General features: G+C 48.0%; 2 protein-coding genes across 2 annotated transcripts in view; both read right to left on the reverse strand.

Moving 5' to 3' along the window:
- Nucleotides 1-2,622, reverse strand: part of LOC102987244 (serpin A11) — a 10,125-nt gene extending 7,503 nt beyond the window's left edge. The window contains exons 1-2 of the mRNA XM_007118920.3: nucleotides 1,980-2,622; nucleotides 523-796 (exon numbers count right to left, since the gene is read on the reverse strand). Coding sequence (XP_007118982.1) covers nucleotides 523-796; nucleotides 1,980-2,622 — 917 coding nt within the window. The remainder of the gene's footprint in view (nucleotides 1-522; nucleotides 797-1,979) is intronic.
- Nucleotides 2,623-9,814: 7,192 nt separating this feature from the next.
- On the reverse strand, nucleotides 9,815-17,589 carry LOC102986966 (uteroferrin-associated basic protein 2-like). The gene is made up of 4 exons (XM_007118919.1): nucleotides 16,953-17,589; nucleotides 13,933-14,200; nucleotides 12,066-12,213; nucleotides 9,815-10,021 (listed from the first exon to the last, which is right to left on the reverse strand). The coding sequence occupies exons 1-4, from the start codon at nucleotides 17,587-17,589 to the stop codon at nucleotides 9,815-9,817; spliced, it is 1,260 nt and encodes a 419-aa protein (XP_007118981.1).
- Nucleotides 17,590-17,886: the final 297 nt, after the last annotated feature.

The raw sequence follows: 17,886 nt of genomic DNA on the forward strand, positions 1-17,886 counted from the left end.
ATGGTTCACGGGCCCAGCCGCTCCGCGGCATGTGGGATCTTCCCGGACCGGGGCACGAACCCACGTCCCCTGCATCGGCAGGCGGACTCTCAACCACTGCGCCACCCGGGAAGCCCCATAATTATTCTTAATAATTGTCCTTGATCTGATTTGTTGCCTACACTTAACTACCTTCTGGTAGTAAATTATTATTTGGAGAAAAAGAGAAGAGCAAAGGCAGAAAGATGTCTGGGAGGGGATAAGATTGATTAATGCCTGGTGGCACTTCTCCTGCACCAGGTACCACTTTCATATTCTATACATATTAACTCGAATAATCCTCCAACCAACCAAGGTGGTGCTTATTATGGCCCCATTTTACATGTGAGGAAATTCAAGACCCGAAGAGCAAGAATTGCCCAAGACCTCACAGCTGGTTAGCTGGTAGGGCAGTGAGCCAAGCCAGGGCTTAGGGTCTTGCAACTGGAGTTGATCAAGGCCTGCTCGAGTGCTTGAACAAAGTCCTTGCACTCTGGCACTTACCTGGGGAGGAGCAGTTGATCCCATTTCCTCAGGGTCTCTGGCTGCAGGGCCTCCTCCACCTGAGCCATCTTTCCCGGGTCAGGGAGGATCAGAAGAGCCAGGGCGTTTCCGCTGTACTCCATCCGGAGGACGGTGCAGGCCACCTCCTGGTCGTAGAGGAACCTGTGCATTTCCTTTTGGTGCATCATGGCGATGCGGAGAGAGGTCCTCTCATCCACATAGAAGCTCTCTTGCTTTGGGGTCTGGTAGCAATTCAAAGGATGCTTCCACTTGGCTTAGGACACAAAACCCACAAAACCATGAGAACACACTCTAAGAGAGCAAGTCTAGGCAGACATGCACTAAGCCACACTGGTTAGAGATGCAGAATCCGTCACAGTCTCGTCCCCGTGTGCAGTATCTCGTCTCTTTCTACTTATAAGCTCCACTGACAACCACCTCCCGACTTGACCTCCTGAAAGCACCGATCTCGGTGACAGGGAGAGGGGGCTGGCTCATCCTGTCCCTCATGTCCACTTCCAAGTGACCAAGTACTGCTGATTCTGCCTCCAAAGCCACACCTTGATTTGAGGCCACCGTCTTACTGTGAACCACCTCACTAAGCTAACTTGTCTCTGTTCTTCCACCCTTACTCTCCTCCAACCATTTCCCAAATTGTAGCCAGACTGAGCTTTCTACAGCAGGTATGTCACTGCACTGCTTCGAACTTTTTGGTGATTTGGGGATCCTACGATAAAGTCTAGGGTTCTCAACACAGCCCCTGATTACTTTTTTTATTACAACTCTCAGCAGTCCCACCTAGGCATTCCACTGTAGTGTTCTATGCTCCAGTCCAACTAAATCTGTTTGTTTCTTGAAAGTCAACGGTAGCTCTTTTCCTTGGACCTTTCCTCACCTTTGGAGAATCAAAGATGATTCAGACTCAGACCGTAACGGTTGAACCCATGGATGTGAGGGATACACACCAAGCCTAGGATAGCGGTTGCCTCTGGGGAGGGATGGAAGGAGGAAAATGGGACCAAGGGATGCTTAAAAAGGAATTGAACTGTATCTGCAATATTCCATTTTTTTAAAAAATAAAAATCCGAAGTAAATAGTAAAAATGTTAATATTTGCTAATTCTTGGTGGGGGGGAGTGCATGGCGGATCCTATGTCATTCTCTGCATACTTCTGTAGGTTTGAAATAGGCAATGATATAAAAAATAAAATATTTCTCGAAAAAATGAAGTATGAATAGAAAAGTGAGATTGAGTGTCAGTGGTATTAAAAATCAGGATAAAAGTAGAATAGAAAAAACACGGCAAGGGAAAACAAATATTGATAAATTAAGAAGTAGCCCTATAAGAACATGATTTAAATATACAGAGGTGACTTGCAGAAGAAACAGCTACAGGCTTCTAGACAGGTGCCTTTTAGGGGCCGGGCTGGAGATGGGGGAGCCGGGGCCAGCCCTCACCTTTGAAGAACACGTAATTCAAGAGAACCATGAGCGTGTCTTGGGTGAACTCCTCCAAGCAGTCCACCACCTGCCCATACGTTTGCTTCCTCACGAAGTCATTTATCCGCCTCCGAGTTGTAGCAGAGTCCGTGAAATTGACAGAGAAAGCGAAAGCCCGGTACAGCTCCCTGCTGTTGTCCAAAAAGCGCTGCTGAGGCTTCAGCTGCTTGTCCAGGAACAGGGAGTTGCCTACTTTCAGTTCAAGTTTGGGGCTGGGCAGGTCAAGGGTGTGGATGAGGCTCTGGAAGCCCCGGTGGATGTCAGCTTCTGGGGTCTCCGTGAGGTTGAAGCCGAGGCCTTCCAGGATCTGAGCTGGAGTGTCGGCTTGCGCCCCCAGAGAGAGCAGGGCCAGGGTGGTGGAGATGCTCACCGGGGAGAAGAGGATGTTTCCTGGGGTTCCTGCTGCCAGCTGCTTATACAGACGCAAGGCGAAGCTGGTAATGGTGGGTGTGATTTTGCGGTAGGCGGGGAGGGCTTCCGAGAGCTGACCACGGGGAGCTCCAGGCACCCCCAGGCTCTTATCTCCGCGGGCAGGAAAGGGCTGACAGTAGACAGAGGCCAGGATCCCCGCTCCCAGCAGCCACTGCCACGCCGGCCCCATCCTCTAAAAACAAGGTGGTGAACACGTCATTCTCCTTCCTAAATAGCTTCACAGTGCTTCACGTTTACACGGCAAACCTCCCATCCAGACTGGATCCCACAGAGGTGTCAGGCGGGGTTTTGTAGAGCAGGGGTCCCCAGCCCCTGGGCCGCACAGCAGGAGGGGAGCAGAAGCAAAGCTTCACCTGCCGCCTCCCCATTGCCTGCATTACCGCCTGGACCATCGCTCGGCACCTCCGTCCATGGAAAAATTGTCTTCCACGAAACCGGTACCTGGTGCCAGAAAGTTTGGGGACCGCTGCTATGGAGGGTGAGGCGCGGATGAGCCCGCGGGCTCCAGACGCTTTCCCCCAGGCTAGAGTCAGAGCAGCGGCCTCTTGTCTGCTTTACCTATTGATTTGCCTAGAAGATTTTGCTGAGAAGAGGACTCTGGGCTATGAAATAAAGAACTTCCGTGGTCTTTTCTTCCTGCCTTCCTCCCTGCATCTATCTTTCCTCCCTCTCTTCCTACCTTCCTTCCTTCCTTCTTTCCTTTTCTTTTATCTTTCTCCTTTCCAGTCATTCTTTCAATCACTCATTAACTTTCAAAGACTGGGGCAACCCTCAGTACTATGGAACAAACGGTCAGGACACTGTGACACGAGTGATGTTGGGCTTCCCCGCACCTAGGTGTTGCCAGTAACTAGAATCTTGCTGACTGGAGGGGAGAGGATGATGTGTGGAACTCCTGGGCCAGGCTCTCCCAGAAAGAAGAGTGCCCTCTACTTTTCTGGTCTCCAGTCGCTGGAGCGTGGATGCGACGATCGGCCTTGGGGACCTTGCGGGTGGGCACAGCTCATGAGGATGAGGGGTGGCAAAGCCGCAGGATGGATGGAGCCTGAGGGTGGGGAAGAGACGAGCAAGATCTACTCTGTCTCCATCAAACCTGCTATTTCGAGTACCTCTTGTCACACGCAAGGGCTGAAACCTGTATCTTAGCTGATGGAGAGTTTAAGGAAGGATATCTGTTAAATTGTATCCCCCGCCCCACAAATTCATATGTTGAAGTCCTAATCCCCAGCATGTCAGAATGTGATCTTGTTTGGAAATAGTGTCATTGAGATGTAACTAGTTAATATGAGGTTAATATGGGCTCTAATCTAATATGACTGGTATTTCTATAAAAAGGGGAAATTGGGCACAGACATACACACAGGGAGAAGGAGATGTAAAGATGAAGGCAGAAATCAGGCAGGGTGATGCTCTACAAGCCACGGAACACCAAAGATTGCCAGCAAACCCCCAGAAGCAAAGAGAGAGGCCTGGAACAGACTGTCCCTCGGAGCCTCAGAAGGAACCAGCCCTGCCAACGCCTTGATCTTGGACCTCTGGTCCTCAGAACTGTGAGAACCAGTTCCTGTTGTTTAAGCTGGGTGGAAGTTTGTGGAAGTTTGTTATGGCAGCCCTAGGAAACAAATGCAATAACTCCTGCGCTTTAAGTTATAAAATGTGCCAGAAGAGCCTTCGTGTCACCCGAGGGGGTCAAAGTGCTTCAGAGCTGGGAGGGAAGCTCCAGCTCGAGGTGAAGCTGCAGTGTAGACAACGCGCCTCTCACACACCCATCGCCACGTGCGCACACTCGGACCCCCCATCCCCCGCCTCGCTCTCCTCCGTAAGGAGTCTCGTCCCCTCGCTCCCTTCAAAGCCGACCCTCCTGTTGTCCCGTCGCCACAGCGGCTGCCCACAGCTAATTACCCCATCTTTGCTGCTCGTCTGTCCTGGTAAATTTTGCGTCTTAATCAGCACCTTTAATACCTTTTGCCCAAACCAATGATCTCTGGGTCGCTTACATATTTTTGTAGATGATTTATAACGCCTGGTGCTCTAAATACCCAGCCAAACCCCCAAGGCCAGTTCTCAGGAGGGACGAATCTAGCCGCGTTATCGATTACGTTGAAACACGTTTGCTGGTCAAAGTACTGCAGGCAGTTTCCCAATGCCACGTCCTACCCCCTCCAGCACAGTTTGCTGTAGGCACGCGTAATTTCTGTTCATTTTGGGAAGTAGAACGATTTAAAAATTGGTCTGCTCCTGGGGAAAATTAGAAGTATAGCTGTAATAAAACTATATCCAGTTTATTCTTTTTACCCCAATGAACTCACCACCGTTTTCTACTTACTGAACCCCCAGGATACCCAAACTTGCAGAGGATCTATTTTCCAGAGGACTGAATTGTAAGTCAGGGGCTCCGGGTTTGAGTCAAGGCTCTGCAGTTAAATCACTGGGTGATAACTATGTAAAGGAAGCTCTCTGAACTGCAGTGTGTTATTTGCAAAATGCAAATGACAATGCCTACCTCCTGGGGGTGGGGTTGCTTGTGGGTTATAAAATGTAATATCATGTATATAGCACGCGGCACAGAGGAAGTATGCAGTGTTAATTTTCACTCCTTTCTACTGAGGCTGGATATAGTTACACCCAATTTATTCCTTTATTCCTTTTCCAGAAAGATCCCAGAGGAAAATTAAGAACTCCATGAATTAATTATAATATCCCTATTTATTATTTCTTTTACGGTAGGGATATTAGCTATATTGTATCATTGGTTCCCAGCCAATTTGTTCTCAAATGCAGGGGAAGGGGTGTGTGTGAAGTGGGGATAGTATTTGGATCATCTCAAAGTCCGGAGAAGGAGGTGCTATTATTGGAGTTTAATGGGAGAGAGAAAACTCTCGAAATGCTAGAATAGTCACAGGCAAAGAAGAAGGGTCCGTCCCAAAAGCCAGCAGTGCCCCAGTGGAGAAAAACTTGCTTAATTTCTTTAAATTGAATCCTTATGAGAACTTTAAGACCTTGGTAATATTATCCCTGGAGAGAAACACCTATTAAGGAAAGAAACACATATTAAGTGGTAGGGGCATATGATTCAAATTCCAGGCCAGGCCCCTGAATCATCACCCTTTCATATAACAGAGTTTCCAGTAAAGTCGCTGCAACAACTTTATCATTTTGGTTTGGGCTGTATTGTTCCGTTTTCTTGTCTAACTTCGAGGAATACTGGGAGTTTCTCAAAAAATTTAAAGGCCAAGTTATCCATAAAATGTTATTTAAAACCTGAAGTTCCTACTTCAAGCCTTAGAAGGAGTACATCATCACGTTTTTCCTTTAGGGGACTCAGTTCTCCCATTTATTCTGCCAAAGTGAGAGAGAGAGAGAGAGAGAGCTGCCACCCCGGCCTTCATTTCAGACACAAGCGTGGTACTCACAGCAAGGTCCCTGGGCTGGGGGCCCTGGGTCTTCAGCACCGCATCACCTCCTACCCACAGGAAAATAGTGTTTGAAGATCATGGCAGCCTAGTCAATATTTGTCAGGTCAATTCCTGGAACCGGTATGAAAACAGGAAGTGACCTTCTCTTCAAAGGTTCTGCCCTGCCAGCCTGTCCTACAAAGTGAATTGTGATTCTGGACCCAGCTTGGTTTGAGGCTATTCTCACGTTGGAGATGGCGGCAGGGGGTCGAGGTGCGGTGGCTGCTGATCTGTTACCTGTGTTTTGTGTGTTCCGGGCAGTTTTCTTTTTGAATCACTCTCACAATGGTAATGTGAAATGTTAACTATACCTACTGTGGTGATCATTTCACAGTATCTGTCAATCAAACCATCATGCTGTATACCTTTAACTTATACAGTGATGGATGTCAATTATTTCTCAATAAAACTGGGAAAAAAAAGAATGCGAGAGGCATGATTCTCTCTACTTTACAAATGGGAAGCTGAGGCCCGGTGAGGTCAGTATCTCGTTCGCTCACTAACTGGGTGGTGGAGCCATCCTCAGAAGATAGATCTGACCCCCCAGCTGAGGCCTTCGCTACAACACTAAACCGTTCCGGTATTTTACTGATGCTTTAAATAAATATGATCCATGTACAGGAAAAAAAAAGCCTGGAAGGAAATTCAGAGAATAGAACAAAATTTTCTCTCCCGCCATATCAAAAGCTTTGTAAAGTGGGATCATTGATTTTTGTTTACCTAAGATCTAGAACCAAGCGTGGAACTAAACGAATATTTTGTATGAGTGAGTCTTTGGGTGATGGAATTGGGTAACTTTTATGTTCTTTGTAGATTTTTGTCTTCTCTTAATTTCTCAAAAAGAGCATGTATTTTATTTTTAACAAAAAACGATAAAACATTGTTTAAAAGTAGAATTATTTAATTGTACACGTAAAGCAAAATACAAGCTCATTCAGGGTGGCACAGTGGTTCCAATCAAAAGGCACTTTTAAAACATAAAGGCTCCTAGGATACTGAATCTGATGCTGTGATAGGGTGGGGCTGGAGGTACCTCTCTGGCCTGTCTCCTGTGTTATAGCCCCAGATGGAGAGCAGAAGGTACTCACAGTAGGACCCAACTGGTGTGTGCTGGAAAGGTGAAAGCCAGGGACACTTTGGCCAGGCACTGATGGAGTCTGCTACACCCACTGATGTTTGAGACCCTACCCCTTGGTCTAGAACAGTGCTGAGAACTTTCTGGGTGTTTTATAAAGACACATTTGCAGTATGAATACACAAAAAAATTGAAGTACACGGCCAGAGTTCCTTTCTCACCTAAGAGGAATCCAGTTCACTCTTGGCTTGCACATAAATTACCTGGCTCTGTACAATCATGTGTCACACGCTAGGGAAGAAGAAACAATCCCGGGAGACTCACATTTTGGAATCTATTACAGACCCCGCCACAGTAGACCCCTCACAGAGCTGTGGTGGGAATGAAACGTTTGTACATGGGCAACGTTTGTGCAGTGCCTGGCCCAGAGCAAGGAGAGACAGAGAGAGAGAGAGAGAGAAAGACAGGGATTTTAAGGAATTGGTTCACGCACGTGATTATGGAGGATGGCAAGTCCACCTGGAGACCCAAGAAGAGTGGACATTGCAGGTCAAGTCCGAAGGCTGCCTGCTGGTAGAATTCCTTCTTGTTCAGGGGAGGTCAGTCTTTGTTCTATTAAGGCCTTCAACTTATGGAAGGCAGTCTGCTTTACCCAAAGTCCACCAATTTAAATGTTAATCATCCCCCAAAACACCCTCACCAAAACATCCAGAAGAATGTTCGACCACATATGTGGGCACTGTGGCCCAGGCAAGTTGACATATAAAATTAACTATCACCCATGTCGTGTGTTAGTAGGAAAGAGGATTGAGTACCACCTCCTTGGGTGGCTTGGTTTCCTTCCTGGAGTGCAAACCTTTGACCTCGGTGCACAGACACCTCACCTGTGTGGCCAATCGCAGAGTCAAAGGGCAGGAAAATGTGCCCTTACACACATGAAAGTAAACTCCTCTCACCATCAACTTGGAATCACACCAGCTCACTGCTGCAGTCATAAAAAAAGCCTACCCTGGCCTCTAGTGAAGGCACCACATTTGTGGCACCGAAGTTTGTGAGATGGCACAGCTCGCCATGCTTGGGCAGGTGGGCTTGGTTAAGTCTGCAGAGTTGACCTGGGTGCCTGCACTGCTTCTCAGTCGTTTCCCGGGCTTTTTCCTATATGTGCCAATAATCTTCTTGTTTCACGTGCTACTGCCTACCTCCCTTTAGCATGTGGGACACTGGACCCTCAATATCCTCCATGGATACCCTCTACTAAATGGGTCCAGGCCCCCAACATCCTCACGAGCACCTTCCCCCTCTGCTTCTGCCATGGATCTGCTTGGAGATAAGCCATATACAAGCATGGATCTCTAGCCCTTCCTCCCTGTGGTTATGCTGTTGACTCACTTCCTGCACATTTTCTAGAACCATCCACTTTACTGTTCCTCTCTTGAGTTAGCTTCCTTATTGAGCTACTTCTCCAAACTGCTCTTGTGGCCCATCCCCAGGCCTCTCCTTTCTTGGAGCTTGGGTTGTAAGTGGTGATGCAAGTGACAAGCTCTTTTCTTGGGCGTTTGAGCATCCTTGTTAAGGGAATGAAAGTTTTAGCCCTGAAGTGACTCCTTTGGTAGCGGACGGAGTTCCTTCAGGGTCACATCGTTCCCAGAAGAGAACACTTGGGTTGTGTCCTAAACCCCACCACAGAGGAACTTCTGTGGTTTGTGGTGACCAGCCCTCTCTCATCCAGTCCAAGGCTTCTGGGTCTAATTGTGGCCCCCCAGGTAGCTCTGGCTTGGTCATGTCATCGCATGGCTCTGCAGTCAGTCCCCCCTGCCCCATCTTTGGCCTCCAATCTCATTCCTGGCCTTGTGTTTTCAGCACTGAGCCTGGGCTCTCTACCAGAAGAGTTTTATTTCACCCTCTGTCCTAGTCTGCTGCAGTTGCTGCTCTGAACTAGCTCACCCAGGCAAGGTCCCGCCTCTTGGGTATCACTCTTGGGGCAGCCTGTTTGGCCAATGTCTTTGCCAGCTGTGCCCATGGCCTCTGGATCTGACTTCCCTTGTCAAATGTCTGGTTTCCATCAGACTCCATGATCCCTCCCATATGTCCAAGGTAAGTCAAGCCCAGCCAGCTAGTTCCCAAGTCTCAGCTCTCTCATACACACACACACACACACACACACACACACACACACACACACACACACAATCCTGTTTTCCCCTCATCAGTTTTACTTCCTTTCCAGTAGGGGGCAATAATAACTTCCTCATAGAGGGTTGTTGTAAAGATGAAAAGAGACTAGAGCATGGGGCAGAGAAGATGCTGCCAACATATCTGGCATCCTCTGCTTCTCCGGGTATCCCCATTTCCCCTTGGAGCTGGGTGAACACATGGAAGCCCACCGTGGTGTCTGTGGGTACCAACCCTCTTCCCAGCCTCCTCTCTGCTGTGGGACCTGCCTCTGCCCAGAGCTGCCTGGGGGAGTTAGTACAGCTCCTCTTGTACAGATGAGATGACAGGCTCTGATTGCCAGCTGGACAGGAAGCAAGGCTGATGAGACAGCCACCGACGGAAACAGCTCCCCCGCACCTGCTCACCCCCCTCAGAATTGCTTCCCTGCCTATGTCAGCCTTCTTCCAGGACAAAAGGTGGCCCAGCCAAATGTCTCTGGCAGGCCCCCTACCTGCTTCTTATCCTGCTCTGTTCTTGGACAGAAGACCAGCAATGACCCTCCCCACTCCATTCCCAGACCACACTTCTCAGTCTCAGCATTTTGACGCACAGGGTGGTGAATTGTATTCATTTTATTCATGACCAGCTAAGTTCCTGCGCAGCACAGCCTGGCCCCTCTACTCCGTTTTGGGGTTTAAGACTTTGCCCACAAAGAGGTCTCTTTGAGTCATCTGATCCTCCACAAACAGCAAGAAGGGTCTATTGAACTTCACGACCACAGGGTCCTCCTTGGTGTCCACGGGGACCTTCCACACGTCCGTGTCCTTGGCTGCATCCTTGATTAAGCCATGCTCGCTCACCTCCATCTCAGCTTGATGCACGGCCTGGGAGAGACAGTTTCACTCTCAGCTCTGGGAGTGAACTCACCTGGCTGTGGCCGGAGAACAAGCCGGGGCGGTGTGCCCAGCAATCTCCTGTGGTCAAGATCAGGGAGGCAGCTTCCCTCCATGGCCGATGGCAGGTGGAGGAAAGCTGACTTCCATTCCTAGAAAACCACCCTCAGCTCCCAGCAGCTGGGTTCACCATTGAAGGCCGGACGTCCCCGAGTGGGTTTGATACTAGGGTTGGTAATTGTTGAGTTCAGACTTTTTCAGCACAGGGCAGACAGCTCAAGGTGTTAACATGTTTAAAACGGAGGAAAGGGGAATAAAACACAGAGGAAGGCTGGGTGGTCTGTAGGCTTAGAAAAAAATCCCATAGAATGACTGAGAGATAGTCATTTCCAACACTTTCAAGAAGGATGTGATAAAAACTACTAGGGGGCTAGTTGTTCTTGTCTCCATCCATGCAAGGACAATTTAACCTCTGTGTAAAAGTGCTTGTGCCAGAACATGCATGTTGGCCTCCTTGATCTGCAAGAGACCCTGCTGGGGAACGTGGCCATGACATTGCTTGCATTACTGGTGATGGATTCGACATCTCTCAAACCCAGCCCAACAACCAGCACTCAGTGCACACCTGCCGGGTGGGTTCTGTTTGAATTGGACACTAAGTAGTGCTTACACCCACTGGGCCACAGGAAGCACGGCATCCCCTCGGGGTCCCAACCCTGGGAACACCATCCAATGTCTGTGAGTGACAGGTTCATCATCTCCCAATTAAAGAACAGGACCCCTGCCCTGTCCCGACCCCCAAGGTCATTGGGAGACTAGAGCAAGAGAAACCATGAAAAAGTGCTTTGTTATTTGTCAGGTGCTGTATCACGGGGAGGGATTGTGTTTGCTATTTATGTCCTGGGCGAAGTCCTCAAAGTATCCTGGCCCCTATGGTGGCCACAAAGCAGCCAGCCAGTTAGTGACCTTGGTGGAGTCATTGGAGGGCAGCCCCTGTGCCCACCGGGATGGGTAAAATTATCTCATAAATAAATGTTCCCCGGCATCTGGATGTCTAACTGGCACCTCAAGTTTAGAGAGCCAGCCTCTGTCTGCTCCCCCAAACCACTCCTCCTCCATCTTTCCTGACTCAGGCATCGGCTCCATCGTTTCCCAGGCTCCAGCTTACAAACCCGACTCTTCCCTCCCTGCTCCCCAGCTCTGCCTTCAAAAGGCACCCAGAGCCTTCTCACCACAGCTAACACTCCCTCGAAGGCCCCATCCATCCTCCATTACCTCTCACCTGGGTTACCCGTCACACTTCCTAATGGGTCCCCCTCTTCCTCCAGGGCCATTGCCTGTTCTCCGTAGGGCAAAAAGTGGTCTTTTGTAAAACATATGTCAGCTCATGTCAGCCTCGGTGGTCTCCCATGTCAGTCAGAATAAACCCCCGTCCTGTCCAGGGCCTGGGACACCTACGTGACCTGGCCCTGCCTGACTTCTGCCCTCACCTCCTACCAGGCTTCGTCTTACTCAGCACTCTAACTGCCTGGGCCTTCTTGGGCTTCCTCAAAAATTTCAAGTTCACATTCCCTTAGGATACACTTGCTCTCTTTGTCTGGAACACACGTCCCCAGGTATGTGCCCCCTTCTCTCTCCTGCCCTTCATTCAGGCCTTGGCATAAAGGCCAACCCAGGCCTTCTCAAGCCTGCTCACTGCACTCCAGTGTGCTGTTCCCAGTTTCTCTGCTTTCCTTTCTTCACAGGAAGTATCACTGGTGGGCATAATACATATCTGTCTGTTGGCGTGCTCACTGTCTACCCCGTCAATAGAATGGAACGGCTGTGAGAGTAAGATGTTGTCTGGCTGGCTCACGACTTCACCCCCAGTGCCTCCAGTGCTTGATGCAATTACTTTTGAGTGAGTGAATGACGAAAGAACCCCCAAAGCCCAGGGACCCAGTCAGATAAGAGCTATAACTGCTGTATAAAAAAAATGTTTCTCAATCAGGACTGTGGTGGATAAAACAGAGACTCTAGAAATTGCCCCACTCACCTCCAAAATAGATAGAGAAGACTTCTTTGTGATGCCCTGGGTGGCCGCTGTTGTGGTAGGCGTATCTTTGATGTCAATCTTGGGAAGCAGATGTTTTAAGTTGATCTTGGAGGAGATCTTGAACTTGGGCAAAACTAAGTGCACCAATCTGTTGAGAATGAAATCGACAAGGAAGCTGAACAATGTCCCTCTCCTGGGGTCTAGGGGAAGCACTTGCTTAGGCTGAAAGACGTCTTCCGAGTGAAAAGGTAACGCAAGTGTTTGTTCTGAAGTGCTGGCTTGGGGGGAGACGAAAGATGCTGGGGTATGAGCTGCAACGTTGAATTTCCAAGCAAACCACTTACTCAAAATATACCTTGCTATTCAAAGGATTCCCTTCACAGGCTCTCTATGCAAGAGAAGATGAGGGTCAGACTAAGAGCATCCAGCCCTGAGTCACTCCAACCCTTCTTCCGGAAGCAGGGGTTTAAATTGGGCAGTGGCCCTAAATGTGGTGAGGGAGTTGGAGGGCACGAGGTCCCCGTGCTGCAGGTAGAGCAGAGGGAGTTTTCACAGGAGAGGAAGCTCCAGCCTGGATGATAAGCTTTCGAACAGAGAGGAGGACTCTTCCCTCTAGAGACCAGCAACTCTATGACTAAGGGAGAGTATCAGAATACGTAGCGCCAGCACCCCCACCCAACATTTTAGACTATGTCCGTGCGGTGTTGAGCTTCTGATTGGCTAGCAGCCCATTCAGTTGGGTCTCTCTACTGCTGTACCCCCTCTGTCCCAACCAGGAACGCTGTGGTAGGCACAACCGTGGCAGAAGATGGCAGACCCCCCTCTGCTGTGGCCCTCAACTGTAGGAGTAAATGCTGTTGAGAGATTTCTTCCCGATCTACACATTTATTGCCTGAAGACTGTCCCCCGACCCCTGCTGCTCAGATCAGTGGGCCATTGAAAATCATGATTTCATTATTTAATTTATCCACATTTGATGGGACTTTGGTGAGTATCATACCCAAGCTGGGTTAGTTCAATGCTCCCTTCCAGGAATATGCAGCGGGAATCGAAAGATACTCAGTTTAGTGTGGGGTGGACCACTTGAGTGAATGAAAGAGAGCCACGCCTGTCTACAGTGGTCTCAGCTTGAAATTTACCTGCTTAGGCTCCTTCCCTGACTGTCATAACTAATTAGGAGCCCTAATTAATACTCCACAACTGAATTCGCTGATGTCACCCTACTCATTATCTCCTTAGCTTTTACTACAATTTGAAATTGTGTATTTGTTAGATGACTTTCTACCTCTTCCACCAGACTGAAAATTCCACGGTAGTAGGGAAGTGTTTGGCTAACCATTATATTCCCAGCACCAAGCAGTTTCTGGCATACAATAGGTGCTCAGAAAATATTTTTTGGGTGAGTGGATCATGGGCTAACATGTGTGTGAAAAGCTGGTTTGCTGAGCTAGAGAGGTTAGAAGCAAGGACTAGTGACACCAAGAGAGATGGGGTTCTGGGTGCCCTTGCTGTCCCTTGTTCCAATCGCTCATGAGACCTGGCTGTGTTTATTCCCTGGGGTTCCGTGAAATTCCCATGTATCTTTCCAATAAATTCCTCTCTACCCATCCTGAGCTTGTATGAAGTGGGTTTCTGATACTGTACATGTGACAAAAAGAACCATAATTCAGAGGTTAAGGGGCTTCTGGCTGGTAAGGGGACTCAGGCTGCTATTCTTTCTGTTTGGTTTGTTTCATTTTCTACAAATTGGCTAGGAAATAACAAGATGCCAAACTCCCCCCCCCACCAATAAGGCTTTTACATAGAGGAAGTGAAGGCTGAGCAAAAATGCAATGGGAATCTAGAATGTTCCACCAGAACAGGATACCTGAAGTCACTGGCTTTCTGAAGTCTAGCTCGCTTAGCAGTTATCCCTCTTAGAGCAACGTGGAATTGTCCTACATCTGGGAGCACAAGACTGATGGACACATTTCCTTTGCAAGGCATCTTAACCATCGTAGCAAGCAGCTCCTCTGAGCGGCTGTAAATCATCCGTTCTGTCTTCCTCATCATGTCCACCTGCACTTTGGTGTTTTCATTCACAAAGAAGCCCTCCTTCTGCGTGAGGTTGGTCTGAAACGCTCTTTCCCAAATGCCTGGGGGAATCAGGAAGGAAAAAGTCAGAGAGTGAGATCTGGCGGAAAATCGTCACCACCCCCAGGTTTGGGGACAGAATATTTAAAATTCTGGACTGGTGCAAAGGAAAGAAAAGCTAACACATGATTTTCAAAGATATTCACCATAGAATTTCTTTAAATCTCTATTTCTCAAAGGATGTTTACCAAAATACCTGCCTCTGGAACTATAACACCAAGAAAGGATTCTGTCATCACATAATTTAGGAAACATTGACCACAGCAACCATTCTTTGAAAACCCCCACTGCATTTGAGTGTATTAAGAGTTCAAAGTAGTCCTATGGTAAAGAAATCTGTTTAAAATGTATGTAACTTATTCCAGGAGGGAAACTTTTCATCAGAAAGACACACACCTGCGCACACATGCACACCCCTGCATGAAATCCCACTTTAAATAATGCACTTCCCCAGTGGATTTAAAAAAAGATTCAAGGTACACACCAGTAAAAAAATGCGTCTGTCACCCAGAGTGACGGCCCTCTAGCTTGGTTTGGAAAATCTCTGCAAGTGTTAGCCTCGCTTCTGATTCTATAGCCAGGCTTACGGTCCTCTCTGTTCTGTTTTTACGCCTTACCTTCTAAAGTGTGATACAGATAAAGCTTTTGGAAAGCTTTTAAGAGGGAATCATGCCCGAGCGTTCTCTGAAGCATCCAGAGACATGATCCCTCCAAGATCATTTATGGAGCAGCTTCTATGTCCTAGGCACCTAGTTTGGAACTGTGCGTCCAGATATGAATAATGGTCCCAGTAGCCGGAGCGAGCATCCTGTGCTGGGAAGCATTGTTTTCTGAGCATTTCCTTCACTTATCATGTAAAGAACAAACAATCTTCATGTCCTGGTACGAACCCTGTTTAATCCACAACAGTTTATCCATTAATTGACTCATTCAAATCTGAAATTTCTTGAGCTCAAAAAATGTGCCAGGTACCATACTAAGTACTGAGGTTATAGCCGTGAATAAAACAGAGGACCTGTGTCCTCATGGGGTTTACTTTCTAGGGGGGATACAGAGAGAAAAGCAATCCACCACCGTAAATGGTTACAAGTGTGATGAGCATTAGGAAAGATACAAGTAAGGAGCTGAGTGCTAGCACGGAAGCACTTCCTCTGAAAGGCCAGGGAAGGCCTTCTTGAGGAGGGAGCATTGAGGCTGAGGTTTAAAAGAAGAGGGTGCTCCATCTGGCAAAGAAGAGGAGGAAGAACATTCCTAGGGAGGGAACATCATGGACTAAGACAGGAAAAAGCAGGATGCATTTAAGGAAGAAGGGAAGGTCTTTGTGGGCAAAGCATCACAATGAGAGAGATAGTGATGGGGAGACACTGGGGGGATCAGCAGGGCTCAAAGCACGCACAGCTGGTTCTGGGTGGGATTGCATTCCAAGTGCATCAGGATGCTATGGAAGGGCTTTAGATGGGGGAATGATGTGATTTATGTTTTAAGAAAATTGTTCTGGGCTTTTCATGGAGAAGGGATTGGAGGCAGGCACGAATGGAAACATAATAATTAGACAGCTGGGGCAAGTCATCTAGGCAAGAGGCAGTGGTGGCCTTTGGCTACAAATGTGGTAGACCAGATGGTGAGAAGCGAACACATTCCAGATCAGCTCTGCAGGCAGACTCCATGGGACTTACTGTGTTCTTGAATCTGGAGGCTGGAGGGGAGGGTTTATCAGGAGAAAGTGGGTGAATGGCATTGTGATTCTCTGAGGCGAGCAGATGCTGGGCGTGGTTGGGGGGATTGTGTTCGAGGGTCTGTGAAACATCCCCAAAGAGATGTCAGGAGGCAGATGAGTATTAGAGTCTGGGTCTCAGAAGAGGTGGTCCAGGTTGCATCTAGAGTGCGGGGAATAGTCAGAGTACTGATGGTGTTTGAGATCGTGAGCTCAGGTGAGGCAGAAGACAGTTTTAGAAGTCAGAAGAGGAGAAACCAGCAAAGGAGACAAAAAAGGCATGAGCTATGGGGTAAGAGGAAAGTGGAGGGAGTCCTTGGGCAGGGAAGACGGAAGGGGACCTGCCTTGAGGAAGGGGAGGGGACAAGCTCTCCTTCACTGTGACCAGAGGGGAGAGTGAGAGGAGAGGTGTGTGAGCCTTGGGCAGCACATGGAGGACACCCTGTCAGAACTGCTTTCTTGTCCCCGTTCGGGCAGGAGGCAAGGCCATTGGCTGAGAGTCCACGGAGGAAGGAGACCGGTAATGCTATAAGTGGAGGAAGAGGGTATAAATAGATGCCAGTGAGCGGTAACTCTGAGCCCACCGGAAGAAACAAGGGCAGCATCAAGACCCGTGACCAGGAATTTAAACCGATATTTTAGACACCTGGTGTGTGATCCTGACTTCAACAACGGACACAACTTCGAAAAGCCTCTCATCTCACGCTGATCTGACCTTACAAAACAAGTGAATTAGCCAATGCTCATGCCTCTGCAAAAAGATTTCTTTTCCCCTTTTTTACCAGCAAGAGTCATTGCCTTTTTACTCTGAAATATCTTAAGCAGGGCAAACAAGATGACTGAGAGGATTAAGAGGAGAAATACTGAAAAATGCTAGACAACACAATGATATCAAAGTCAATTTAAAAAGTTTTGGATCTACTGGTTTCTGGGAAAATGGGATATACTGACAAAATTTTTTTTCCTGACTGAAATCTTTTAGGAAACACAAGGGTAAAGTTTATCCCAAATGGGAATTCATGCATTTAAAAAAACCTCACCTTTGAAGAAAACATAGTTGACAAGACATAGGACAGTCTGAGGGTCCAGGTGGGTGATTAAGTCTTTGATTTTCTTATGTATCTTTTCAGCCACATAGTGGTTGATGGCCTTCTTGGTTTGTTCTGTATCTTTAAAGTCAACCTTCTTGATATCCACTTCATGTACTCTGTCGATCTCCTGCAGAAACATCTGGTTGACCTTCCTGTTGTTATCGATAAAGAGAATGTCCTTGTGCTTCAGTTGTTCTTGCTTCACTAGCTCATGCCACGTCTGGACAAGATGCTTGTCCTTGCCAAGCACTTGGATTTTTCTGAGGTCAAGTCCCAGGTCCTCAATGAGGTGGGTGCGTGTTGTGGATTTGATTCCCAGGGAGAGGGTGGCCAGGGCGATGGAGATGGCCACAGGGGAGAAGATGATATTCTTTCTGGGATCCTCAATTATCAAAGCCCTGAACAATTCTCGGGCAAACGCCTTAGAGCCAGCTTCCATCTTCTGGGAGAGAGATGGAATTTTCTTTAATAAGACTAGGTTGATATTCTGCTGGGAGTCTTGTTGTTTTTCACAGAAGATGCTATTAAAAAGGCCACAGAGGATGAGGACCAGAGACAGCACCAGATGTATCTTCCTGTGGGACATTTCTGCAACAATCCAGAGCTGTTATTGGAAGCAAGAGGTATACGGGTGAATATTCTATGGAACGTGTTCTCAATGCTGAGGGGATTGAAAAAGGCTCATTCTTATCTGGGTGCAGTTCACCTGGGTGGGCTTGCTATTTGTCCTTAATTGAAGGATCGTAGCTAAGTCTAACAAGGAAAGTCTAATGAGTATTCTGGAACATGACTTCAGACAAATTAAAGGTGAGTGACCTGATTAACAGGGATTCAGTTCTGCCCCTAGCCTACACTGCAAGTGGGTCTTCTCCATCCACACTGG

The sequence above is a fragment of the Physeter macrocephalus genome, chromosome 11 (assembly GCF_002837175.3).
Source record: "Physeter macrocephalus isolate SW-GA chromosome 11, ASM283717v5, whole genome shotgun sequence".
NCBI lineage: Eukaryota > Metazoa > Chordata > Mammalia > Artiodactyla > Physeteridae > Physeter > Physeter macrocephalus.